Source organism: Orbicella faveolata, unplaced genomic scaffold (assembly GCF_042242905.1).
Source record: "Orbicella faveolata isolate gen_17 unplaced genomic scaffold, um_ofav_v1 contig_34, whole genome shotgun sequence".
NCBI classification, from domain to species: domain Eukaryota; kingdom Metazoa; phylum Cnidaria; class Anthozoa; order Scleractinia; family Merulinidae; genus Orbicella; species Orbicella faveolata.
Genome location: NW_028301563.1, coordinates 33,063,755 through 33,090,852, shown reverse-complemented (window position 1 = coordinate 33,090,852; position 27,098 = coordinate 33,063,755). Strand labels below are relative to the sequence as shown.

Genomic DNA, 27,098 nt, shown 5'->3' with positions numbered 1-27,098 from the left:
TTCAATAAATCGCGCCAGCAGATTATCATGGCATAAATGTATTCAACAAAACAAGTTCAAGACTTGACTGGAAACTTTGACTACTACAGGCATGATTTCCAAAGGCGGGTTTCACAGAGGTACTGGATATTAGGAATTTACAGTAATAGTGATGAAATATAATAATACTTCTTTCCGCCTAGATAAGAACGAACACAAACATAAACACAACGCGTTATTTTCACCCTGCTCTATTTTATTGTGACAAACTTTTATAACGGTGTGTCTGACACTTGTATTCATTTTCTACGTTAGCACCCTCAAAATACAATTCATAATAACGCAGACCAAAAGAACTGTTTACTCTATCATTACATTCTCAATCTACTTTTTCTAAGTCCACTTCATTAGACTAAAATAGGAAATCAAAACCAGCTGGAATCCTGTAACTAGGAACCTATCCTGGTATGATGCTCGTGAAATTCAATCAAATGAAACTCAGTAACAAGATTCTTCTTAAGGGATAATTTCACGGTTCAGCGCATGTACAAGTTATGGCGTGAGTATAAACTACTACCTTGTTCGTTTTTTGCTGAAACACATGTAGTTCAACAACTACAGACTGTGATTCGAGAAAGCAGAATGACTGATACCAAAATTTCACAGAAGATGTCAACGAATTTATCGAGGAAATTTCTAATTTAATAATGAACATTGAACGTTTTTGTTCGGCGCGAAGGATTTAATCTAGACACACACACTTGTAATCTACTTTTATCCGATTGTTGGATAAACAATATTGTATTAATCAAAACATACGAAAGGAATTCTAATGACAAACATTACTCCTATCGCAGCGTTTTCGTGACTGACGTGAAAGACTTAAAGTAAAATTCCTTCCAGCGGTCATTAGCTCGGCTAACGTTATAGTTTGTTATAACACGGAGCCATAAAACTATCCTTTAATGGCAATTACCAAACAAGTAAGCTCAAAGTAAGCTGTTTATCTTAGACTAAGGATACGTGACTACTCGATTTTGTACTAACCTATTGATTGACATATCATCGGTGATATTGAAATTTTCTGATTATAGTGCGCTTCCGTATTTAGTTGTTCTGTACACGGTGTGTAAAACTAAGACTTCAAGCTTTGCGATTTCTTCAGGTAGTTTCATAGAAGACTTCGACTTCGTCAGGTCGGAAGTATTCAGTACCCGCCAGGAATGATTGTGTGAAGGAGGATCCATAGCTGTTGCCAGCTGGCGGGCTGTAGGTGTATCCAAGGTTTGCTTTTGAGTTGGTGTTTGATGTAGCGTTGTTGGCAATGTAAATATCGTGTCCTCCTCCAAATGTTGGTCCATAGTAAGAGCAGCCGTAGATGGAATTGCTTCTATAATAACTATACTGTCCTGTTTGATCTAGCTTTAGTGGTTGCCGACCAGGATTGTTAACCAATGAGAAGAGAAAGGCTCCCGAATCGTAGTGCCAGGAACAACTGGAACCTAATTTGAAATACACAATGGAAAAAGAAGTCCAACATTAATGATGTTTACTGACACTTTGGACAGTTTAGCAATGACGTATTACCGACAACGTTAATTTAATTGGCTCACAAAATTTGACTATTATTCATAGCTCGGTATTATTTCTTGTAGTGTTAATCTGAAGTTCTCTGGGTCCTGTATGTTAAATGTCTCCTGAGTTTTTAATAATTTCAATTCTGGAATAAGCAAACCCAGTGGGAGACTGGAAACAGCTGCCCTGATTTCAGACTGAACATAATTTCCATGCCCTGTTTTGTAAATTTCATAAAATTAATATCGAGCTGTAAAGCTGTCAGTTAACCAGGAACACCATGCCTTTCTTTGGTATTACCATTTTTTGTTTCCTTGCTCAATGATTCGAAGCCGTTGGACTGCTTCCTATAAAGTTCTTCCCTCCCGATATCTCCTAAAACCGTCATGAATCAGAAAAGAGGCGCGTAAACACAGCAACTAATATTTTAATACACCACCACCACAGTGTAAATATTCCTTTTATAAAATTCTTTTTCAAACTCTTTTCCCATATTTCTCCGTGACGGCTATTGCGAAATATGATCATGGCTGACTCACAGCTTGAGCTTGGGTGGCCTGTGATAAGATGAAATTGATCATGTCACTTACTGGTCCATGAGAGACTTGTGTATCCTCCAAAAATATATTTTCCAACACGGATGATTGTGACAGATGGACCTTTGCCGTCACAGTTTGAATGGAAGATATAGGAAGACCAACCATTTACAGTTGCCTGGTAACAGCGATTCCAGTAAGAAGATTGGCGAGTCACAGGCTTTAACCATTTATCCAGCCATGTCAAAAAATTCTGGCTGTTTCCCACAATGCTGGAATATTTAAGACCCGCTGCAAAAATAACATATAAGAACGTTCCTTGGATCCATTTTGTACCTAGCATTTGTTTTAGTGGGGCATGTTGAAAGTTGGTTTTGCTAAGAATAAATAACACTGTCATCGTCACCAGGTATAAGATGACCATCATTGCTTGCACCGTAAAATGTGACGCTCACTAAATTGGATGTACTGTTTGCTCGGAAACATATTTTATATGTGGTCGTTTTATGCCACCGTGCAACTTAAAATATTTTTTTATCTGGAATATCTCGTTCTAAATTTTGGGTCGCAGTGATCAATACTCTTAATAGATGATTTTAAATCCTGAACAGGAAAATATTCGTGTGGTATTTATCAGGAAAACGTAATATCATTGCCAATGCTTAACACCGACGTCAGAATTCTCAATGGAAAAACCAGCGAAAGATAAAGTCACGAAATTTGACAGCTTTTGTAAAAATTGAAATTTTGAAAATAGTTTTTAATCGTTAAAGTCCACGTGGGCTCTTTCTTCTCCACCCCCATCCCCCCCCCCCCCCGCGCCTCCTTTCTAAATGGGGTTAATGTTAATGTCAAAGCGTGTCTGTAGTAGCGAGGAGGTAGCAAACAACATTACTGAGTCGTGTTTTGTTTTTTTTATTTGCAACAGTAACAGTCCTTCCAATACGGCGAGCTGATCAAAGATGGAAAGGAGAAATCTGATTGGTTCCCTCAGCGGGTCGAATTTGCAACATCGACGGCTGAGATGCACCGTTCACGAATTACTGAAGACGAAATCTCAGTTTTTTGTTTGTTTTCTGACATCATATTTGGTGGACAAGTTGAATTTAATTTTAACAGCTGCTACCTGAATTGAAGCACAATCAACGTGAAATACTCACCTGCCGCGGTGTACCTGCAGGTTTTTCCGTCTCCTGATAAAGGATGGTTGCACGTACATGTGTAGGATCCTAAAGTGTTTGTACATGAAGCTGAACGGTGGCAGTCGTGTACACCGCTGACGCACTCATCGATATCTGTGGGTAATAAGGAACAGGGCAGAGGAAAGGAACAAACATGAATTATGTTGTACTTTGTCACAAAAAGTGTTTTCTGTTCTAAAGTGAGGAGTTTTCGTTGGTAGTACTTTAGTAGTACTTTATCGTAAATTTGGTGGTACGTGTCGTGAATAGAGGCACACCATGTTTATGAATAAAACCTCTCAAGGGAAGTAACCCTTGTGGTAGAGCGTTGTCAGGGCAGCCATATTGCTGTTCCTGGTCAATAGAGCATGTTTGCCAATCAAAAGATTTGGGATTGTAAAAGACTGGTTTTTCGTGCTGGGTATCAATTTTTACAATTTTCAGATTTCTGCCCCTGTGTGGCTTATAGTGCCTTCAGATGATTCTCTTCTGTCAAGTTTTAGCAACTACACCTGTCGTGTGCCATAAGCAATTTCATCATTTTATTTAAAGAGAAGTTTTAAATAAATGACATCAACAACATTCTGCGTATGAGGCTTATTTGTATAATTTCAAAAATGGAGTATTACGGGAAAATTTTGTGTGCGAATCGTGGAAAAAATGCAGCTTGAAAATCGCAAAAATTAGGACCAAAAAAAACTTGTCCCACACTCTAGGCGAATAGCCTGAATTTCATGTGGCGTCTTGTCGCAATGTTTTTTTTTTTCAATCATCAAATTTTGAAGTTCTTGTTAAGCAGATATAACTTACCAGTGCAATTTTTGCCATCTCCTGAGTATCCACGTTTGCACGCGCAGGTGTAAGATCCACGAGTATTGTTACAAACAGCATTCACATCACAGCTATGAGAGTTTGAAGAGCACTCGTCTATGTCTAAAAGTAGATTAAAGGAGTAAATATGGATAAACGTTGTGTTATCGTTAGTCGGACTATTTCATCGAAACTAAAAAAGAAGCATACAGCTTGAAAACAATCCGTCGAAAATTTACGGAAAGCACAGAATATTTTAATGAAAAAACGATTAATTTTACTTTTCACGCTCTTTGACTCATTCTCTGCTTTTGGATGATTTACATTACCGTGGTTATAAACCACTGGCGCAAGCTTCGAAACTGTTAAAAAATTAAGTTATTACAGGGTTGAACCTTTTTTTTTCTATCAGCCTTCTCATTGCACAAGAGCGGTTGGTTACAGTTTTTGCTAAACCTATCAATGCAGGAGAAATTTCATAGTTGTCGAAAATAAAGTGAGAGCGAGCGACAAAGCGTGGGACAAAGAAAAATTCTGAGTCCCCGACAGGAATCGAACCCATGACCTCCCGAACACCGGGCGGGCGCTCTATCCACTGAGCTACGAGAACTCATGGAGAGCAAGGTCATTTAACTGAGTTCATATATGATAGGTGTCCTGCATACTGCTAGGATCAACGCCATCGAATTCATCGTGAGTAGTGATAAGTTAATAAAGATGATGAATTTTAAGCTCGGTAATGAAATGTGAAGGTGAATTAATCAACATGACACGAGCGCGGGTATAAAGTGAGACTGTTATTATATTCAGTATCAACATCAAATGTTGTTTGTTTATTGGTTGGTTGGTAGATTTCTTACCGTTGCAAGTTTTTCCATCTCCGGTATATCCAGCTCTACACTTACAGGAATATGAGCCCACGGTATTCACACAATCTGCATTCACGTCACAGTTATGAGTGTTGGTGGAGCATTCCTCGAGATCTGCAAAAATTAAATTGGGAAAACATTAAATAGTCCACAAATGCACCAATAATGCTTACAGTACTGGTTTGTAACAAATTATTTTGTTATTTTGTTATTCTGGCTAAATTCTGGGGAGTCTACTATTTTTCATTAGTAGATTACAATGTTAATTAATCACATTAAACAAGAGATTTATCACCTGTAAAGCAAGTAAAGTTGAAGCAGTTATAGCATGGCACGTCATTCCAAGTGTATCCATGCCTCACGCCAAGAGTGTGCACACAGTCTTCGTTGTTCCAGTTGTTTGGTTGCTTTGGAGCCCAGAACCTAAAACTGCTAATTTCTTTGTTTGTCCACACAAAAGAGCCTTCAACACTGCGGTCATTCAGCCCTATCCACGATCTATCACCAGCATGACGGTGCTGAATAAATACGTTTTCCTCCTGGTTGTGCACTGTAACCAGATCAGAGTTCATCTCTGAACAGTTTGACTCAGCGGTCAACCATGTGGCGCAAGCGGGGCTTGAAAAGTAGCAATAACCACCAAAGTAAGTCCATCCTGGCTGGCAAATGTCTGTAGATATAAACAACAATAAATCCATATAAAGTAAGAAATCATTAAGAACGTCTTAAGTGAAAGTTATTAAAGGAAATAGTTGCATGTCGTGTTTCTGCAAAGCCTTTACATGTTTTGGCATTTTTACTCCTGACTGAAATTTACTTCTGACCATCAAATTCAAGAATGGGCTGCTAATATCTTATTTTTAACAGCGTAAGAGACAGAAGTTACTAAAACACGAACACTAAATGAGCTAATCTAATGATCCTAAGCATAGTAACAGTAACGTTGAATTATTTTGTTCATACCTGACAGGACAGTGTATGAGATAGACAGTGGATCATACTTTGTGTCGTACAACTCTTTTAAACAAACTCGCACACCGGTCGTATTGATGTACTGTAAAAAAAAGAACAAAAATAATCAGTGGTCTTCTAAACTGAAGTCGAAAAGATAATTTTCACAACGCTCACGGTGATATTCTGAAATATTATTTAATCTTCGGAAGAAAAAGCAAACTCATACCTCCCTTGGGTTCTCGTTCTAGTAAGACATATCAATATCACATCATTTGCATCTAGTAGGTATCCCTCAACTTTCTGTACAACAGGAAATGTTTTTGTCGATTATGACTTCGGCTGTCGTGGAGACGCCATCTTGTATTTTACAGTTTTCCCCGCATTCAATTTGATGGAAAATAACGGATGTAAAAGGGTACGATACTAATTCTGCATTGACGTTTAAGAAAGTTGCAAGAAACCAAGAACTCTTTCAAATCGAAGAGATTTGGTTCGACCGGCGTGTGAAAAATGCAGTTGCTTTGGAAATGCCTAAAGAAGTGAAGAAAGAGAATTACCTCCACCCAAGCAGTTATTCCATTGTGTACTGGTTGTCGATTTCCACCGCTAGACGAATGGTTCGCGGAAACGAACACATTCGGGGTGCTGTTGTACTTTTCAGTAAAGCGTATATCCTAAAGAAAAACTCTCATTAAGTAAGCGGGGTGTTATTCAACTTTGACCACTAGCAAACTGAATTTTACAATAACGTACTGAGTGAGTATTGTTTAAATTGACGCTGTTCTGTGGGATCTCTACACTAACTCTTAATTTTTTTAAAAAAAGTAATTCTAAGCGAGCTCTCTTGTAAGACGAAAAAGATACCAACCTTGCAATAGGCATTGTTGTAATCTGCAGGTGGATGTTGGGCGTTAGCAAAATAGACTGAATCATGTTCTGTAAAAAGAGGCTTGTGGAGAGAAGAAAATGCCAACCATTTCTAAAAGACAAAAATAAATAAATGTTAACTGAGGCTAAAGTAAGTGATCAAGATCTCTCAGTACCTTATGGTACAAAAAAAAAAGGTGTAGACACTTACAGTATAAACATCGTCGTGAGATCCTGCGTAGTTCTGAAGCTCTCTCAAACAAACTTTAAACGAGGATTGTGTGACGTCTTCAATCCACACACTCGCAGCGTCACGCTTGAGTCCTGCACGATAGTGCGCTGCGGTAACAAACACTGAAGGTATCACTGAAAACTTTCCCTGCATAGAAAACAAACAAAGCACAAGCTGTTACCGTTGACGTTCAGCTTACTGATGTTGTTGTTGCTGTTGCCCTAGTGCTGTTTAACAGAAACGAGGATTTGGAAACTTAGTGCGGGTTAGTGCTCTGATGGCTGAGTGATAGGTGACATTTTAGTCCCATTAGTCCAAAGAAAATCATATTATATTGAACTAACTCCGATAACTGTAAGCTATTCGAAATTATTGTTTGTGAACTTGAGTTGTAAAATGAAACAAAAAAGTACCTACCGATGGAAAATTGACAGATTTACAAGTCGTTCCAGTCCACCATTGTGATATCCGTACTTCCCCGGCAACACCACCCACTGGAGCCCCTTGGTACGCCATCCAATCAACTGTCACGTTAGCCTTTGATTTCCGCTCATTATAGCCTGCCGCCATTACACATGCAGTGAATTGGTCATAACTGACATTTTCGACCCACGACACAGCGGCATCATGTACATATGACTTGTCACTGGTGTCAATATGATTGACAGTGATCTGAACTTCAAGTGGTTTGTCAGGATAAAACACATAAGGCTTGAGGCGAATTACTTCACAATGAGAATATCCCAGTGAAGGAATGTGTGGCATGTGACGGCGACCTCGCTGGAAAGGAAAACCTTTAAAAAACATAATAGTACAAAACACTAATCAGAACAAACGATTTAAACTACCCAGAATTTTTCATCGTAATCATCATTATCCTCTTCGACAGTGTCAGAAATTTCAGCCTAAAAAAAATTTCTAACCTTCACAACTACCAGGGTGTTGCACAGAGAAATTCAGTCGCTGAATGCACATTCCCTGTCGAAACAAACACTCATTATCGTATGTTGTGCCATTTGATGAGCAGACTGGTTCTTGGTAGGATGGACACCTGTCTACAGCAACGCAGCGAGCATCATTTGGTCCAAACGCTTTACACAGGCAGTGATAATGACATGTCACATCGATGCAAGGATCCAAGTCTGGCAAGACACATAAACAGTTTTTCACGAAACGATCTGATGTTGTTCTAGTACACACTTGCTTGATAGTTATCCGCACTTCTACCCTCCCAGTGTGGGTTTGCAAGCTTTCACAAAGATTACTGCAATGAGCAACATCGCAGAGGGGGAAAATCGATACAGGAAAGAGAATGCTAAATATACCAAGTGTTTTTTCAATCTCTAGATGGAATCTTTTTGCCTACCTCCAGTGACCATGTAGTCGACAGTGATAACATCTTTATTGCTGGCGTCGCTGTTGTAATTCTTCACACACAATTGTGCATCAGTTGTAGATGTATGCTGAATAAAATCAAAGATGAATTAAACCCGGCCTGGTTCAAGTTGCTATACCGCTCAATTAGTTTTAAAGAACTCATATAAATGAAAGTTACAGTGAAACTAAAACTTGCTGAAATTGCTTTGAAACGGCCCCCAAAACAGCATAGAAACACAAGTAACAAACAGAAGAGTTAAATTGTTTTTGTTGAATTTTGTTTCCATATCTCGAGCTGTTATATGCGATTGTTACATTCCCATACAAACTGTTATATAAACGTTATTACGCAATGTCATATAATGTTCACGGGTCTCGAGGAACTTGGGATATTTGTGCCGTTACCTGAGTGTTTGCGAAAGTCACACAAAGGTCACAACAGGTATTCCTTACCTCAACCCAAGCGGTGACAGCGTTACAACGTGACCCAGAAAGGTTAGCATTGTTGTTGTTGTCAGTGCGTTTTGGCGTCATTAACACAACAGGACGAGCATAAAATGGTTTTGTGAAGTTCACTGTCTGCAATGTAAAAGAAAAAAATAATTTAATATCGACTGTATTTCTGCGAGTCTCTTTTAGAGGTAAGGTTAATGAATAATTCGTATTGATATTTATCCTACGCTGATTCCAATGTTTAGATTCCAAACAGAGCAACTTTGTTTTGAACAAGAGGAAAAGTATGTTTGATCGATCAATTGATCACCGAAGATGAAATTGGGTCTCAGAAACTATTTATGACAGATTTTGTGGGCCCACAGCTCAAATAGTTCCATGTTCAACAGTCAACTTCCTCCATTGTTATGAAAGCATTGTTGTTGTTTCCCTTTTGATGCCCTATTATAAAGAGGATTTAGATAAGAAACAATAACGCCGCAGGCTGGCAATAATTATTCTTACTTGGCAGAAAGCGTAGTTATCCTGATCAGATGGTGAGTTTGTATTGGTAAACACGAGACTGTCGGTTATGGTAAAATTGTCAACACTCAGATTTGTAAATGCCATCCAGTTCTGCAGAAAAAAAAGAAAGAAATTGTAGATAAAACCATATGCCATTTCATTTCATTTCATTTCAGACCTATTAACTGAGGATTGTTTTAACCAACGCATAAGAGTAATTTTGAGGAAGATACGCAAAGATTTGGTAGGACTTAGCGTTTTTATACGCTCGTGCAAATCAGAATTTCAGCTTTCCACGACGTATTCATCTGAAATCAAAAGATATTTACGAAGCGAGAGCAAACAGATATCATTTACCATATAACTGGCCCCTTTTTTCAGGAAAAAATTCTGTAAAAGAAGTAACTCTCTTTGTGTCTGCATTTAGCTGCTTGAAGATTAGTTGAGCCTATTAACGATTTCTGCCACATGGTTTCTATAAGAGGGGTGGCGAATGGTCCTTCAAAGACTCTGGGTCTCGCAAAATTTTAGTCGAATTTCACGGGTCTCGTAGTCTCGTTTTTTTTTAGCGGTTATGCGTGTCTCGCAGTCTCGATTTTTATACAAAGCTCTCTCTGGGTCTCGACTTTTTGCAAGGTTAAGGGTTTCGAAGTTCCGATTCGTTCGTTTGTTTTAACAAATGACATCTTCTCGTCACTTGATATTGAATTTCAATAAAGCAACTTTCAAATTTCCGAGAAAAAGTTAATCCTAACCTTTGCCAAATTGTCTGATTCGACAAAAAGCTACAAAACTTACCGCAACGGAATTTTGACGCCAAAAAACAGTTATTTTGTTCTAGGATATTCTAACATAGTGTGTTATAGTCAAATTTCCAGTTCCAGCTTGTTCGCAAATCTGATTTTCGTTCAGTTTTTAGCTCCGTAGGTTGCAGCAATGATTTTGCAACGTGATTAATTTCATTTTCAGTACGGGTGAAGCATTAACTGCTCGAAGCATTGTTCAAAGCTCATCCAATGGTGGGTCTCATCTTCTTGAAATCGTCCTCACTCCTCAGTAATATGACCTTACTCACCGGTCTTGTGTAGCTCTTTCTTGAACCTACCTTGGCTGTTAGCAATTCAGCTTTTCGCACCTTCCTATCCGCACTGTATGTTTTGGTTATCCGCGCAAGTGGCCAGCTGTTCCTTGGAAGGGCTTTCCAGCAGAGGAGAAACAGGTCACCATCTTCAAGGTTCTTGGTCTCTTATTGCCACTTCCTTCTTGGCTGAAGTGTAGGAAGGAACTATTTTCGTCATCGGTGCCAGAACACATTGGCCAGGTGCTAAACTTGCCGCCACTGTTTACTGTGTAGGTCTGCACAGCTGAAGTTTCCTGGAGTAGCCTTCAAGCTTTGCGTCTTCTGTGTCAAAAAGGTGGCAGGCGTGAGGATCTCTGGCGCTTCAGGATCAATTGAAACTGGCACCAGAGGTCTTGCGCTCACGATGGCGGTAACTTCCGCCATAAGCCTTGAGAGGACTTCGTGAGAGAGACGCTTTGGTCTAATTTCAGCAAACATTGCGTCCAGGATTCGACGAATCACTCATATCATCTGTTTCAAGACTCCACTGGCATGTTATGAGTGGGGAGCATTGAAGATCCAATCACAGCCCTTCATAGCTAAGTAGTACTGGATAACATTGTGATCCATCTCAAGGCTAAAAGGGGAATCAAGAAGCCACACACAACCCATGATAGCTCATTATGAAACCCACGAAGTCGAAGAACTGAGTAAATGTCAGTAAAAATAAAAGATTATCGAAAAAATCGCGGACACGGCCAAAAATCGATTTAGCTCATTTTTTGCCTGTAGGTAGCCTTATATAGTGAAGTAACGGAAATGGGGTTAGATGTTTGAAATATGCACTTTAACGGGAATAAACCGTTGAAAACTTTCGTTGGGTCAATTGCTCAAATGTCACCAAGCGCGATCCTTAAATTATGCACTTTTCGGGCAGCTGTCATACGAACAAAAATGTTACAGAAGGACTTTTCTAGCTATAGAAATATAGAGTTGGACTTGCTTTAACAAGAAAAAGTGATAGTTTTTGTCTCGTGTTATTCCTGGAGGAGCTACGTCTCTGTTAAGAGACGACATCTTTGGCCTTTTGAAATTAAGGCAAAGGTGGCCTAGAATAGCTTGGCAAAAATACATGTGGTAGTGTCTCAAAGTTTACAATAACACTACCAAGAAGCCTTGAAAGATAGTTCTTTACGATTTGGGTTTTATTTCTTTGGGACCTTTGACAATCAAAAGATGACCACCGGCCGTATTTCGGTTAAATACTGTGACGCCGTAATGAGATGCATAATAACAAAATTAAACGCGTTGTACACAAATAACTGTTTTGGTCAGTTACATCTTCACTGGCCGTTGAAATGACTAGAAACATATTAAAATGCCTACAACTACACGTTATTTTCATATACTGAGACAGGAGAAACAAATTTCGACTTTTCCTACCCTGTGAATCGCGCCATAATTCTGCATAATTCTGCACACAACAGGTTGAACAATTGAATTGCACACAACAGGTTAAATTTGCCACACAGTCGTTAGTTTACGTTTGCTTCGCATCCAGTGAACATGAATTCGAGCATTTGCATCCCTTCTGCGCCTTCTGCACTCGCCAGTTTTGAACATACTGAAACTCGTCAACACAAATGGCAAGAGACGCCACAAATTGTGGCGAGCTCGAGTGACTGAAATGCGATATGTAGAACTCTGCTGTCACGCAACGCCCTCTTAAAAATTGTATACGCACCGCCTTTTATAATCAGCCGATCAGTTATTAGTGAAACGTATAGTGCTCAGTTACGTGGAAGTGCAGATACACTCCTGGACTAATTGTGTGAGTCGTGCGATGTATGGCTTTTTCCTCTTCTGAGGTGCAATGTCAGAAATATCCAGCCTAAGGTCGATGCACATGTCTCTTAGCTTATCCACTCTTAAAGTTGTGAGTGTACGTTTTTGTGCAAGTTCGCAGATGTTAAGATCGAAAGATACAATCGGATGGCGAATAGCCTCACCTATCATCACATTTGCACACACAGCAGATAGATGACTCTCAGCATCGGCGAAATTTCGTCCTCGTCGGCACTCTCCATGGCCACTTCTGAGACTTCACTAGCTTTTGCTTCGTTACCGGCGGCTGTAACTTTTAATCGCTTCTTTGCTGAAAGACGGCTAAAATAGCCACTAATCTGCTGCGACGTAAGGACTTCATCAGGTTGAAATCGGCGTTCCCCCGCTTGGTCTCTTGCTAAGCTCATTGCTTTCGAAACTTCCTGTGGATCGCTTTTCCGTCCACTTTGCTCCCCTTTTTGAAATTGGTCAGTTAAGAATTCGGTCTGTTTCTTTGTAAAACGCACCTTTTTCTTAATTGTCTTCAGGGCCCATCCCATTGGAAGAGGCGGCAAGGCGTCACTCTTTGCTTGGACAGTAACTTGAATGCTTGGAATTCGACTTCATCCCTCCGTCTGCTTGGAAGAATATTCTCTTTTAGCTCTATCGTAGAGAGTTTCCTGTTCGAGCATCATTTGGTATTTTCCAGTATCTAGGTGTGTCTGGAGTTTTGCAAAGCGACTGTATGCTTTTCCACATCCATCCTCTGGACACAGGAAAAGTATGTCATCTGGCTTATTTTGACCAGTGCTGCTTCGATCTTGGTTTTCGTTTTCAGTTGAGAAATCTGCTTTGACAGAGCTTTTCTTGATATGTCGATGTCTCACAATCTTGAACGGCGGTGCACCACTTACATTCTGCGATGGGGGTTCTAGGATTTCCAATTTTTCGGGCTGCTTCATGACTCCTTCGAACTTTGCCCATGGCACTACTTTACCGGAACCCGCATTGAATGCTCTCCACACTCGTTCGCCAGTTTCATCGTACTCAAAATTGTTGAGTAAGCTTTTGCCATCCCATTTGATATTAAAGGTGCTTGACGGCTTGGCAGCAACATAGCTTGCGTTCACTCCTGTGGTTTCTTGGCCAGATTCAATGGCTGTTTTGAGCTGTAAAGCGTTGATGACATCATTGCCTTCGTTTGCGTACCTTCCAACGTCTCCTTTGATTGTTGCTGCTTTGCGATCACCTACCCCCTTTCCACCTTGAGGGTCCGAGAAGTCGTTTCTTACAGCAGCCACTCCTACTGCATCACTGGCCAGCTTAGCTGAGATGATTGAATTTCCGCTGTGATAACAGCCAGCGTTATTCTGTTTGTAATAAGCCATTTCCAGGTCTGGAATTTCCTTTTTCAGGGTAGTGAGGCAGTCAAGCATTATCGAAGCCACAGTCACACTGTCTTGGGCGCAGCTTTGAAATGCGTGAACAAGTGTCTGCGATTCAAAGTGCTCAGAGCCCTCTGACCGTCTTATGGCAACGCTAATGTGCCATGGCAATCCTCGCTTCGCAAACCAATCTGACTGTGCCTCTCGATATTTTCGGGACATATATTTCATTGCCCAGTCCTGGACTAACAGCACCGATCGGCTGTCGAGTTTGGCTAAAACTGAATGCTTTGCCTCAGCTTGGTGGACTGAACGTAGCTGATGGGCTTTCCAGCTAATGATATCATCCCTTGCCTGTTTGATAGTATACAGCATGTCAGCTTGATCTTCTGCTGACGAAAGCGCAATTGAACACTCATCTTCTATGGTACGCATGACTTCCTCTAACTCATAACACTGCACACATGACTCATTGTGGAGATGGTCGCAGGAGCCCTGAAATTCTGCATTGCTTGGATCACTTAGCGCATAAATTCGACAATGATCGGGAACCTCTGAGGACTCCACTGCATGTACCTAAAAAAAAAAGTAAAATGACAACCGCGTGATTCAGTGCATATTTGCAAAGCAACGTATGCGCATCGACATTTCAAAAAGATTACTTAACCGATTCTCGGCGTTGTATACATGTGTGTAAGCGTATTACAGTGAATTGTAAACTCTTGTTTCGTGAATTAAGCATAAAAAGGACTTAGAGAGAAAGAAAAAGGTAGCCGTGTATCATAGTAAGAAGTCTACTACATCACTTACGCAAAGGCAACGCATAATTATAAAATATGCACCCACCTTATAGTCGCCCTTTGGGTACTGCTTCGACAAACGAAGTTGCTGCTTAATTTCCCTCCCCCATTGCTGAGTCTTGCCACAGTCAACAAGCTTGTCTACGAGTTTCTCTAAATGATCAAATGCGTCCGCTCCTTGTGCTGAAAAGTTATCAAGTCCTTGCAGAGACTTGCGAACAGATGAAGAACACACCGCCAAAACTCTCTGTGGGGTTCTCTTACTCATAAGCTCAAAGTTGGTTTCACAGCAATATTGTTGATACTGCTGGACAATGCGCTCTGGTATCATTGTTCTGATCACATTGGGTGCTTTTATGATCTCGCCAGTTTTTATGATCTCGCCAGTTGACAATTTCAGAAGTTTTTCCCTGAAAGGAACATCTTGAATTACGTGTGGACTCGTTATGAAAGAAACAAAATGTTCTAATTTTTCAGGTTCAATCCTCATTCTCTTTTTTTCTCCTGGTTTGGAAGAGGAGCAGCTCTTCCAGGTAACAGCCTGTGGCGTTGGGCAATGTTTTAGCGATAACTAGTAACGGTTGGAATAAACTATCTCATCTCCTTAAGGGATAACTTATCTGCCATCAATGAGAGTATTTGTCGTCTGGTGCTCCAGTGTTGCGCGTTCAAGTAGCTCTCAGCAAATGCATTAAGAAGCTCCGTCTCTTTTTCACTTCTGCCTTCGACCACAACCTGACTCTCTCTGCTTACAAAATGACGATCACAAAGCTCCGTCCACAGTTCTTGCGAATTTTCAGGTGCCAGGACATCAAGCATTGCAGATATACATTGTTGAGCTTTCCGTAGGTATCTGCGTTTAGTACGCTCGTGCGCTGTATTCCACGGTACTTATAACGTGTGACGTACTGGACTGACGTCTCGAAGCTGTAAGAAGCGATTAAGCTGCACCTGGGACTCGTTGTCTAGACTAGAGCCTTCATCACTCTCTTCGGAATCTTCTTGCGGAAAAAAAAGACTCTGCCGTCTGGATGTGGAACCTTCTGGCAGTGATTCATCAACAACAGTTACAGGACAAGTAATGGTAGGAATATTAAAGTCACTCGCTTGTTCATCAACCTGACAAAAAGTGGACACATTGCTTTGGATGGCTTCAAAATGAGATCAACCGTGTGCAAGCGCGGGGTGTCGTGTATAAAAGCGCAAGTCGCATGCGAGCTGGAAAGTAATATTCGATAATTAATTTATTTGACTGTTAACCTATCCTGATATCTTTATCCAGTTACTACTCAGTATTATTTTCCATTTGGAGCATTTAGAAAAAAAGTTGAGAAGCCATATATTAATTTAAAACGTTTATGATTTGGCTATATTCTGGGATGTGATTGGCTATCCGGGCAGGGCACGCTTTTCCAATTCTTGTGCCTTGTATGGTCTTGCCCAGTCGTTGACGGGCGGCAATGGCGGCATTTTGAGGATGCGCATGCAAGTTATCCTGGATACGCCCTTCTCCCGCATGGGTTGAACCCCTGAAAAGGGCAGAGAAGGGAGAATTCAGAGAATGCGTCAAGGTTTTCCACTTTCATTAACTATATTGGATCGAAATTTTTCATAAACACTTTGAAGAAACTCACCAAGCTTAGACCACATAGACCTTCTATGATGTTTTCTACACCTCCTGTGGCACCCAATTTCTGCGATTCTAACTGATTTTTTGTTTTTGCCAGGGACTGTCGACATCGTACACAAATTCCTTTAATATTTGGAGAGAAAGGATTAACTTATTCTTTTCTACTTTACACATCCCCATTGAACAAATAGCTCTGAATGTGGCAAAAGAACAAACCTAGCCCAGGAAAAAAGCCCCACAAACCTCAAATTGATTACGCAATCTGTATTTTACCTTTTCACAAGTCAGTCTTTTAAGTTCCTTTCCGTTTTTTCCGGAGCATTGTTGGAAGGAATTCTAATATTTGTAAAATATTTCAATTCGAGTGTTCCCCTTTTGAATAAGTCTTGAAGAAGGTGAAAATGCTGAGTAGATGCCAGTGTTTGAACAAGATTTCGACGTAAAAGTATTTGCAAAAATCCTGAAAACTCGTGAGACATGAAAATAATTTTGCTGTTAAACTTGGCGTTATTTTACGCGGCAGTGAAGTGATTTGAAGTAAGGATATGAAGTCTGTGATTCCCGCCAAGTACCCTGCGTGAAATGAGAAGTTATACGGTTGTTTATCCTTGCATAAAGTGAGAATAAACATTGTAATCGTTTACCTGATCCGACGGGTACGAGGTTTTTCGTAAGCTCAAAAATGTGTATTGAGTGCTGCAAACTAATTCCCCTTTCTGCTGCAGGTACTCTTTCAGATTCCTTTTTGTGACCGGAGACATCCTGAGGCACAGAACATAATCTACTAGCTCTTCTCCATCCGATTCCAAGGCTTGATCGATGTAACGGGGAAACAGTCATTTCCGAAACATTGACGGGCTTCACGAAAATCCCGCTTCTCGCTAAGATAAGTTCCATTTCTGTCTCAACACCTGAAAACTGCAAGAAACGCTTGTGGCTTCTGATATCCTTGCTGCACGATGACAGTGATACTGTCTGAGTGGACGGATGCCTTGCGCGTTCCTCTGCACCACAAACGCCACCAACAATATCAAGGAAAGAACAAGACATTTTTTTCTGCTGGAGTTAAAGCAACCGTTATCTTTGTTGCTTTCACCGACGATCATTACGCTTTTGCTTTTTGTTTACTTTCGTTAACTGGTTACATTTGTATCCCGTGGGAAAATTAAATCGTTATTTTCGTTCCATAAAGTTTTCACTGTACGTTTTAAATTTGTGACATTTTGTAAAGTCTGTTTCTTTGTTGTATCTTTTTTGTTCATGACGGCAATATTTTTGTTTAGCTTTTATTCGTGTTGCAGAATGTATTGTTAGTTAATCTGTTTACGTGACAGATTATCACATGTCACGCAGTCCACACGCAGACAGGAACCTGTGCAAATCGCTAGCGGTGCCTGTCGTGCTTGTATGGGATCTTCTGTGTGTGAGACGTCAAAAAAAGCCAAAATTAGGATCAAAGTAGACTAAACGAAACTGGGCTGCGACACGCTATAGAAAATGACGAAAACAAGTAACTTTTAAAGTTTACTCATCACCGGCTCAGTGGCTTCATTGAGTGCGCCGGTCGGCCCCCTTTACACCAACTTGCAGAGGACAGTATTTCGAAAGAATATTCCAAGTGGCATAATAAGGGCCTATAAAAGATTTCTAAGGTAAGGAACTATTGATATCAAAGCAAACATAACAAGCTAAGTGCGGCTGCGACTCAAACAATGGTTTGCTTGTGTCACTGCAATGTTGATTTTGTTCATTTCAATATGGCGCCAGTTACAATTTTACCGAAGTTTGGTTGGTTGGTATATTGAAACAGTAGAAGATACCAGTAAAATGAAACGATAAATTTGAAGACCTACCTTATAAGCCCTCGTGATAGTATTGCTGGAAATTTTGAGACACTACCACATGCACTTTTGCCACAATATATTAGGCCGGGTTTGACGTGAACTAAAAATGGCGTAGACGTCCTCTGGTAATTAACCCGTGGTTTCATCAGGAAGGACACAATACAAAAAATATAAGTATATCTTGGTAAAGTAAGGCCAACTGTATATATTTATAGCTAGACAATTCCTGCTGTCGCATTTTAGTTCATCTAAGGTCGGCCTGAAAACTGCATAATTTCGAGCTCGCACGCACTCATTTTCGATCATGCAATTCATAACGGTTTATTCGCGTCAAAATAAATATTTACACAAACTAACCTCATTTCACTTTAGCTAGTACCTATAGCTACCTGTAGACAAAAAATGGGACGAAACGAATTTTTGACCATGTCCGCGATTTTTTTATTTTTCTTTGATTTTTAGAGACATCCACTCTTAATATCTATTGTCCCCTGTGGAACTGTGTAATTAAAGGCACAAGTAATTACGACAACAGACTCCTTTGTAAGACTTCTGTACAAGCTCATTCTCGCTCATTCTTAAAGCTCTCAACTAAATCTGGGGCTCCAATTTTAAGAGTCTGAGCCCCTCGCGTTCGCTCTTAAAACACTTTAAAGTCTCGGTCTCGCAATCAAAATAGTCCGAAATGTCTTGGGCTCGCAAAGAAAAGCGCTGGTCTCGCCGTCTCGCAAAGTCTCGCATTTACCATTCACCACCCCTTATAAGTAGCTTAGAGTTTATCATGGTAGCTACCAAAAACATATTTTCTTTCTATTATTTTCTTTTGGAAGCCAGAGTTTGATGTTTAATACCGGTACAAAAAAGACTCATCTGGAACAGCTTGAAAATGGACGATAATCAGGCACGTCACATGGGAAGTTGACCTCTGATATATTTGGAACATTGTAACGCATGTAAATATTTCAGAATACTGCTCTTTAGTCAGGGGTCATCATGATTTTCATTCAACTTTGATGAAGTGCATATCTTTGGCAAAGCCTAGTCGATTAGAATGACAACTGACAGAAAACGAAATTTAAATTTACTCACTATCTTTATGCCTTTATGGGGTCCATCGAAAATCTTCGCTTCTCTGAGACAAATTTTGAAATTGTCCACGCGCAACTCCTCCACCCACACGGCCATGGCATCTTGAGGTCTCTTGGGAACTTGGTGACTAGCAGTTACGAATATGGTTGGTGGAGTCGAAAACCGCTGAAATGAAATAATGAGAGAAGTTAAGATTAGTGAATTAAGCGAGTGAGTGGGTGAATGATCGATTGAACAGATCAGGGGAAAGCAAATGACCGATAATGGGAGAATGAGTTAATACTTGCTTGAGCCTTCTAAGGTTCTTCAACTTACAGACATTTTGAGATTGCAACAGATCTTTTGAAAAACTGACGGAACGTTTGGGATGGTAAAAATACAAAATACCTCAAATACCAAATAGATCTTTAACAGTGAGTCACGTAACACGTTACACGCCGCAGAAAGTGTAAATATTTTCACAATCAGAGTTCGCTGAGGATATTTTAAGTATTCAAAACGGGAACAATACGCTTAAATCCGAAAACTACTAATCGGCTTATTGTTAATCGGTTTTGATCTTTTGCATTAGGAATATTTGCGTTTGATGAGGAAAAATAATCTTTGTAGTTAGTCTAAATTGATAAATTAAAAACGCTGTTTAATTTCAACAATTTTCAGCATACTGACATTCTACTCATGTTTTTCGATTGCCTTGACATGAGCAGTTTTCTGTTCAGGATTAGCCTTATGTTCCTCGGCAATTTTATTTGAATTACAAGGCAATTGTCCTACTTGAGGCAACTTCTCTTCAAGAGAGGTGGCTTTTTAGTGTTTTTCTTCAGTTATTGAGAAATATTCCGTATTCAGATATTTATCCCCTGACGCTATTTGTTTCGAATTCTTTCTGCTGAGCAATCAGGCTATATTTTGATGGTTAACATTTGCACAAGTCACGTTTTAAATGGACAGATGATTCACAATTTTCAGTAAAGAAGATTGATTGCCTGACTCGTGATTTCCCCGTTAAATTTCACGCCAGAAACCGATATCGCACAAATCGCGAAGTGAAGCGAATTCGAGAAAGCGAAGCGAGAAAGCACTGACTGATATTCAACAACGTCGAGCAAACAGTTTTAAGTAAGAAATATTTTTACACTGAAATTAAAATTTCAATACCAGCTAAATTTTCAGAGTTCAAGTTCTTCGAAAGAACAACGAGTACTGAACAAGATGTATTTCTTGCAGCAGAAAAGCTTACCAAGAACTGCCGTTGTAACATATTGCAAGTTGATAGATATATTTACTGGGGAGTTGTTAAACGATGCCCAGTCAGTACACAGTCAACTGAGAGCTCTCGCTGTAAATCACAAGTGATTGTTGCGTTGACTGCTGGTGGCAAAGCAGGCCCACTGTTGACGTCGCAATTTCTCGTAAACCTTGCGTGGAGCCGAAGCCGCTTCTAGAGTACGCAGAAGCGCTAAATGCAAAACCAGTCACCTAACTTAAAATTGAATCTGTGTCAGCTAGACCTTGACCCCCGAGATTTTAGGCGGAAGAAAGCCGTCGCGTAGGCTTTACTGAATATGACTGCAGTTTTACGGTCGCTACCGTTTGTGAATTTGCCATTCAATGACACGGTTGAGGCGATGCCCTTCGTCTACTTTGCAAGTGTATTTCAGCCGAGAGAAACCATATTATGCAAGATATTTGATGATGGTTTCTTAACTAGAACATTGTGACCCTTATGGGATGGCCTACATGCTCAAAATGAATGCTGTACTGTAGCTGTGCTTTTCTTTGTGGTTGGTGAGGTAATGTTCGCCTTCAAAGCTGGCATTTCGTCTTCTATATACGTCACAATTGGCATTGGAGCTTCTTCGGCTGCTGAACTTTGCCTTGCGGCTTTCCTTTGCTTGTTTAGGCCATTTTCTTGTCCAAGCCGTTATGATTTTGTCTCTTTCTGGTACTTGGAATCGTAAGCGGCTTCTTATATTTCTCTAAAAAGTTGTACTTCAGTTCAAAACAGGGAGAAACTTCATTTTCACATTGAAAAAGACTTGTGCTTATTTTTAGCTCCGTAGATTGCGGCAATGATTTTGCAACATGATTAAAAGGTCGCTGAGAGTGTTTTCAGAGAGTTCCGTGTTTTGCACTGTGAAGCCCTCACCTGAATTTGGAAGTTCAGGTGGCTTGAAGGGAATTCTTGGGGAGTGAAGATTTTTCTTATCAGGGTTCTCTATTGCCAAGTAAGGGTCGTTTCGTTCCCGTGATATCTCTTGGATGAACTTAGCGAATTGACTTAACTGATGGAGGATAGTCTGCGGCTTTCTGAACTTTATATCGGTAAGCGTGACGTTGCCATCTTCCTGGAAGGTCATCAGGAAGTTTAACGAGTAAAGGTCTTAGGAAAGCCGGTTCATCAAGTACTTTCAGACCACTGAGTCCTCCATCATTCTTTGCACATTCCAGTTCAAGCAGCAAATCTCCAAGTTCCTGAAGGCCTTTATCATCCTCGGGTTCGATCTTGGGGAACATTGTCAGTTTCTTAAGGTGCATTTGAGCTACGACTGCATACCAACCGAAGCGCTCACCTAATTTCTTCCAAGCCTCCTTTAAACCCTTGTCAGGATTCTCTACATAGGCATTGCACAGGAGCTGAACAAGTCTCTTTGACTCTCTGGCCGGTGGTATTCTCGATTAACAGGGTTAATGTTTCTCTTACAGTGTTGTTCACATCTCTCACCATGTTTTCAAATGACGCTTTCCAAGTGTGATAGTTTTCAGGCCGGTTGTCCCGTCTAGCCATAAACTGAATATAAGATTCCAGGTGTTTGAGAGGCATGGGTGAAAAAGTGCTTTCAATTTGCAATGGAGTAAACTCTGTAGCTTTAGGATCTAACTACTTGGGGGTGGTGAGTTCCTATTTGAAAATTGATTTAATATGCTGTGCTGCTCAAGGATTTAACTTCTCAGCAGTGGTTTGCTCCTCCTTGAAATTTGTGTTGGGATGAGTCCCTCGAGTGCTTTCTCCATCTATATGTGCCTCGATGAAATCTCGCACACGCTGGGATGGATCCATGAGTGGCAAATCTGGTTGCTGGAATTCGTTGGCAAAAGTGGGAGCGAGTTCCTCATCCATCGCGTTCGCTTTAGCCAGTGCCACGGCTGCCTCGATCTTGCTCCAACGGAAAACACGCGATCCGCGCCTCTTCCTCGCGTTTCTTTCGGGCGAAGGCCATTTCTTCCTCTCTCTTGTTTTTCTCTTCTTGCTGTAAGAGGAGGGCCCACTGGGCCTCGGTTTCGCGCATTTTCCTTTCCATTTCTGCCTTCTTTACGGCTGCCACGCAACTCGCTTATCGCTGAGCGAATCTTGTCCACCGAATCCAGTGTAACAGATAAATTTAGATTCATTTTATGGTGAAAAAGAAAGCTCTTACAACGCTAGCGATTGAAAATTCCAACTACCTCATTGCGCTAATACAGACCATAATATAAGCTGAGTGCGCTGCCCAGTGAAAACGCGAGGAAAGATCACGTAGATAAACAAGGCAAAAAGAGTAACGTAATAAGTAACGTGATGCTGTAAGTATGGGACAGTATAGAATATGCAAATGACGTAAATGCTTGCTTGAGCCTTCAAATGGTCTTCAACTTACAGACATTTTGAGATTGCAACAGATCTTTTGAAAAACTGACGGAACGTTTCGGATGGTAAAAATACAAAATGCGTCAAATAACAAATTAATATTCAAAAGTGAGTCACGCAACCCGTTAAACGCCGTAGAAAGTGTAAAAGTTTTCACAATGAGAGCCCGTCGAGGATATTTTAATTATTCAAAAGGAGAAAAATACGCCTAAGTCCAAAAACCACTAATCAGCTTATTGTCAATCAGTTTTGATCTTTCGCATTAGGAACAGTTGTGTTTGATGAGGAAAAATAATCTTTGTAGTTAGTCTCAATTGATAAGCGCTTCTTAATTTCAACAAATTTCAACATAGTAACATCATGTTGTTCGATTGCATTGAAACAGTTTTCTGTTTAGGCTTAGCCTTATATTACTTGGCAACTTTTGAATTACAATTGTTTTACTTGAGGCAACTTCTCATCAAGAGAGGCGGCTCTTTAGTGTGTTTCTTCAGTTATCGAGAAATATTCCGAATTTAGATATTTATCCCCTGACGCTATTTGTTTCCAATACTTTCTGCTGAGCTATCACGCTTTATTAAATTCTCAGCCTCGGATACTGCAATTCTAGCTTTCTGATTGGTTCACTGGATCTCGGTTACCAGCCATTATACCTACGTTTGACCTTATATGGAAATGAAAGCGGCAAATGTCGCTCGGCATGAGCTTTTTCGCGTGAAGCAAAGGTTCGTCGACAAAAAAAAATGGATGAAAAAAAGCACATTCGGTGAGCTATCTACACAGCAAATACAGCAAATTATGGACAATGCCGACCCAGTAACAACAAAAAAGCCGCAAAGCTCGAGATAAGATTATTTAACGGTACGTATACGTTAAGTTTCCCTTAAAGTTGCAAAATTAAAATATGACCGGCGAGATTTTACGCATTCATGAAGATTATGTAACAAAAACAAATTTTACCTGAACAGAATGGCTTGCTAGTCCTGGTGGCACCAAATTTTCGAAACCGATATAAGAAATGTCAAAAGAAGAACTGAATGTTCAGTTGAAGTGTTTTTACTCGTCTGCGAGGAAGAAAGATGACACGTATTGCAAAAGTTCATTGATTAAATCCATTAAAGCCGCCAGTTAATCATTTCCTTCGCACGCCGTTGCACAACAAACCGTTTTCCATTATCTCTGACCAGGCAAATAAATTATTAGAGCATATGCATTTGTAAAAGGCCGCAGGAAAACAGGCATAATTGCCGGCGTAGTCCATAAGAAACCAGTTTCCAATGAGCAGATGAGGAAACTGTTCGACTAAGCAAGCTCGGATCGGCCGAGAGCAAGAATCCCGCACAGCTACAGAGGACGACCTAGTTTTATTTTCAGTCTCTTTTTTGGCCGACGACGACGAAGAGAATCAACGACAGCTAGCGCCAACAATTCTGTCCTTGCGAAATACACCTCAAGGAGTTGAGTGTTTTGAGCTGAACCGAAGTAAGCCCGGTTCTTTACCAGCCACGAAAAACCACCAGGGTGGCCTCGGAGATTCTGAAGATGAATCTGACGCTAAGATAGTTTCTGTCCTTGACTCTAAACTGACCAACAATGAGCTCCACACATGCAGCTCGAAATGCCAAGGCTTTCAAAGCAAGGGAATCCTGAGAGAGATCTTGTCGAGAATAATTTTGGCACAACGTCTGTGTCACATGGCGATCAAAGTTTTCCGCAGCATTATTACGATGGCAATGTGCTGGTGCACAATTATTTAGCTCTTCTCCATGACTCGAACTCGAACGATTTTCAAACTTTCTGGCCAAGGTTATATCTCCTTCATTTGATAGACGTTTCTTGAATTCTATTTGATTGCAATTTCATTCAGCAAATTCGTTTGCTTCGCTCTCAAATTTTTCATTCAACTAATTTTACAAACGGCGCGCATGTCATGTGATTTCCCACGTGTTGTTGTTTTTGTCACATCGACTTCCGGTCGTTTTGTAAAATTAAAACCCAATAAAATTAAGCTATATTTCCAAGAATACAAACGCACCGAATTTAATAAAACAATTATTCCATTCGCGCTTGTTGGATATGAGATTGGTTATAGCCAACTCGGCCCTACGGACCTCGTGGAATAATTGTTAAATATTTTAATGGTCAGCGTTTGCACAAATCACGTTTGAAAAGGGCAGATGATTGACAAGTTTCAGTAAAGAAGATTGATTACCTGACTCGTGATTTCCACGTTAAATTTCACGCGAGGAACCGATATCGCACAAATCGCGAAGTGAAACCAGAAAGCATTCACTGGTATTCAACAACGTTGAGCAAACGGGCAGTTTTAAGTAAGAACTATTTTTACACTCAAATTAAAATTTCAATACCAGCCAAATTTTCAATGTTCAAATTCTTCGAAATAACATCAAGTCAAGAATAAAAAGTTGAAATGTATTTCTCGTAGCAGAAAAGCTTTCCGATCGTGGACTGCCGTTGTACAAGATTGGAAGTTGATAGAAATATTAACTGGGGAGTTGTTAAACGATGCTCCAGTTAAGAAGTAGCACTAAATGCAAACCCAGCCAGCTTGTTTGACATCCTTCGTCGTTTTTCCAGAGGTTGTAACTTGCAGTTGAATCTGGGTTAGCGTGACCTTTCAGCTCCGAGATTTTAAGCGGATGAAAGTCGTCGCGTAGGCTTTGAGTACGACTGTTTTACAGCCGCTTGAGTTTGTGAATTTGCCATCCTAGGACGCGGTTGGCCATGGGGCGATGTCGTTCGTCTACTTTGCAAGTGTATTTCGCCCGAGTGGAACCATCTGACACAAGATATTTTGATGTTGGCCTCTTAACTGGAGTGAGGATAACATGATACCAGAAACATTAGTTGTGACCATTGTGGGATGGCCTACATACTCAAAATGAATGCCGTACTGTAGCTGTGGTTTTCTTTGTTGTTAGCGAGGTAGTGTTCGCCTTGAAAGCTGCCATTTCGTCTTCTACATATGTCACAATTGGCATTGGACCTTCTTCGGCTGCTGAACTTTGCCTTGCGGATTTCCTTCGTTTGCTTCGGCCATTTTCTTGTCCACGCCGTTATGATTTTGTCGTTTTCTGGTACTCGGAATCGTAAGCGGCTTCTTATATCTCTCTAAAAAGTTGTACTTCAGTTCAAAGCAGGGAGAAACTTCATTTTCGCTTTGAAAAAGACTTGTGCTTGTTTTTAGCTCCGTAGATTGCGGTAATGATTTTGCAACATGATTAAAAGGTCACTTTTGTTTTTGTTATTTCACGCTAAATACCTCGCCTTGGTAACCAAGATCGGCGCTTTTGATGCTGTAAACAACCTCCTTACGTAAAGTAAAGCTTTTTTCGCCCCAATTCCTTTCAAAAATATTAGCAACTTTTTGACAAATTCTGCACACAAAAAAGATTGGCAAACCGTTTTAAGCAGTTTCTGCCAATATTTGGCAACTTTTTGGCATTTCTTTGTTTGTCTTTTTTGCATTTTTGAGGAATTTCTGAGTGGATGGCCAGGTTTAATTCTTTGATCTACAATTTCTACACACTATTTCTTCATCTTTTGTCATACTGATTAGATTAACTGGTATACTGCAATCATCATTTTTTAGGGTTAACTGACGATATTAATATTTTGTATTTTGTATTTTTCTTTCTTACGTCCACATATCCGCAATCGAGGCTCCCTTTTTCATGAAATTTTTATATATCTCTTTACTTTCTATACCACTTAACAAAACAAATTCTAACCTGCTGGAAATCGATCCTCTTGCATTCCGTTCCAGTTGTCCAAGAGTTTAAGGATGCGGTGCCAGTTTGAGATCCATGGGGTTTCGTTTCAAACGCAAGATAGTTTACCTCAATGGACTTGTTTGAACCGTTAGCATATTCGAGAACACAGATTGTAAATTCACTCGCTTTAACATCTTCTACCCAGACTGCAGCACCGTTCCGAGGGGTTTGGCTCTTCACGGTATGGCCAACTGAGGCGAGAACCGTTACTTGCTGTCCGCCGTAAAATGGCGTTTGGAAGTAAATCTTCTTACAACCGAACAGCCCTGGTGAGCTTGTTGTTACGTTTTCTTTTCCGACCTTGAATCCGAGTGCTGCAAAGGAATAAGTAAAAGTTTTTTCTTTAAAATGATCGCACTTACAAAGTTTTAACTGAATGCGCAGCCGATATCCTAGGAATGGACATGTTGATTGCTTTAGGAAGAGATTTAATTCTCAATTTCCTTGATCTGTGCGCTCCTCCCCCATCTTTCAGTTCGCTTCTTCTCTAATCAACAAGACATAAAAACGCTTGAGCTTGCCGTGAGAAGTTGAATTAAGGTTTACATTCAGAGAATGCAACTGAGAGTAGATACCATACCTTCAGTGGCTGGAACGCCCAGACAAACCATCAAAACAATGAGAAAGAAGTGCATCGCGTATTGGTGCTCAGACGACATCTTGCTCCGACTGAAAGGGAATTTCACTCTCATGCACATTATAATCAT

General features: G+C 40.3%; 1 protein-coding gene and 1 pseudogene across 1 annotated transcript; both read right to left on the bottom strand.

Annotated features, from left to right (window-relative positions):
• Positions 1 to 214: 214 nt before the first annotated feature.
• On the bottom strand, positions 215 to 27,098 carry LOC149105848 (uncharacterized). The gene is made up of 18 exons (XM_089271519.1): positions 26,972 to 27,098; positions 26,350 to 26,705; positions 18,970 to 19,134; positions 9,338 to 9,448; positions 8,834 to 8,959; positions 8,370 to 8,466; positions 7,927 to 8,145; positions 7,421 to 7,797; positions 6,983 to 7,150; positions 6,773 to 6,883; positions 6,462 to 6,578; positions 5,914 to 6,004; positions 5,246 to 5,620; positions 4,942 to 5,064; positions 4,082 to 4,204; positions 3,251 to 3,385; positions 2,145 to 2,381; positions 215 to 1,481 (listed from the first exon to the last, which is right to left on the bottom strand). Exons 1-18 carry the CDS (start codon positions 27,096 to 27,098, stop codon positions 1,141 to 1,143), a joined length of 3,399 nt encoding a protein of 1,132 aa, XP_089127645.1. The 3' UTR covers positions 215 to 1,140.
• On the bottom strand, positions 12,192 to 15,401 carry LOC149105849 (uncharacterized; annotated as a pseudogene).

What these genes read in the sequence shown, in the direction of transcription:
- LOC149105848 (XM_089271519.1), bottom strand. Translation starts at nt 27,098, where the DNA reads ATGATTATAATGTGCATGAGAGTGAAATTCCCTTTCAGTCGGAGCAAG. An exon ending in ATAACTACGCTTTCTGCCAA is followed by an intron (nt 8,960 to 9,337) that starts GTAAGAATAATT and finishes TTTACATTGCAG; the next exon opens with ACAGTGAACTTCACAAAACC. An exon ending in ACAACAATGCCTATTGCAAG is followed by an intron (nt 6,579 to 6,772) that starts GTTGGTATCTTT and finishes GTTTTTCTTTAG; the next exon opens with GATATACGCTTTACTGAAAA.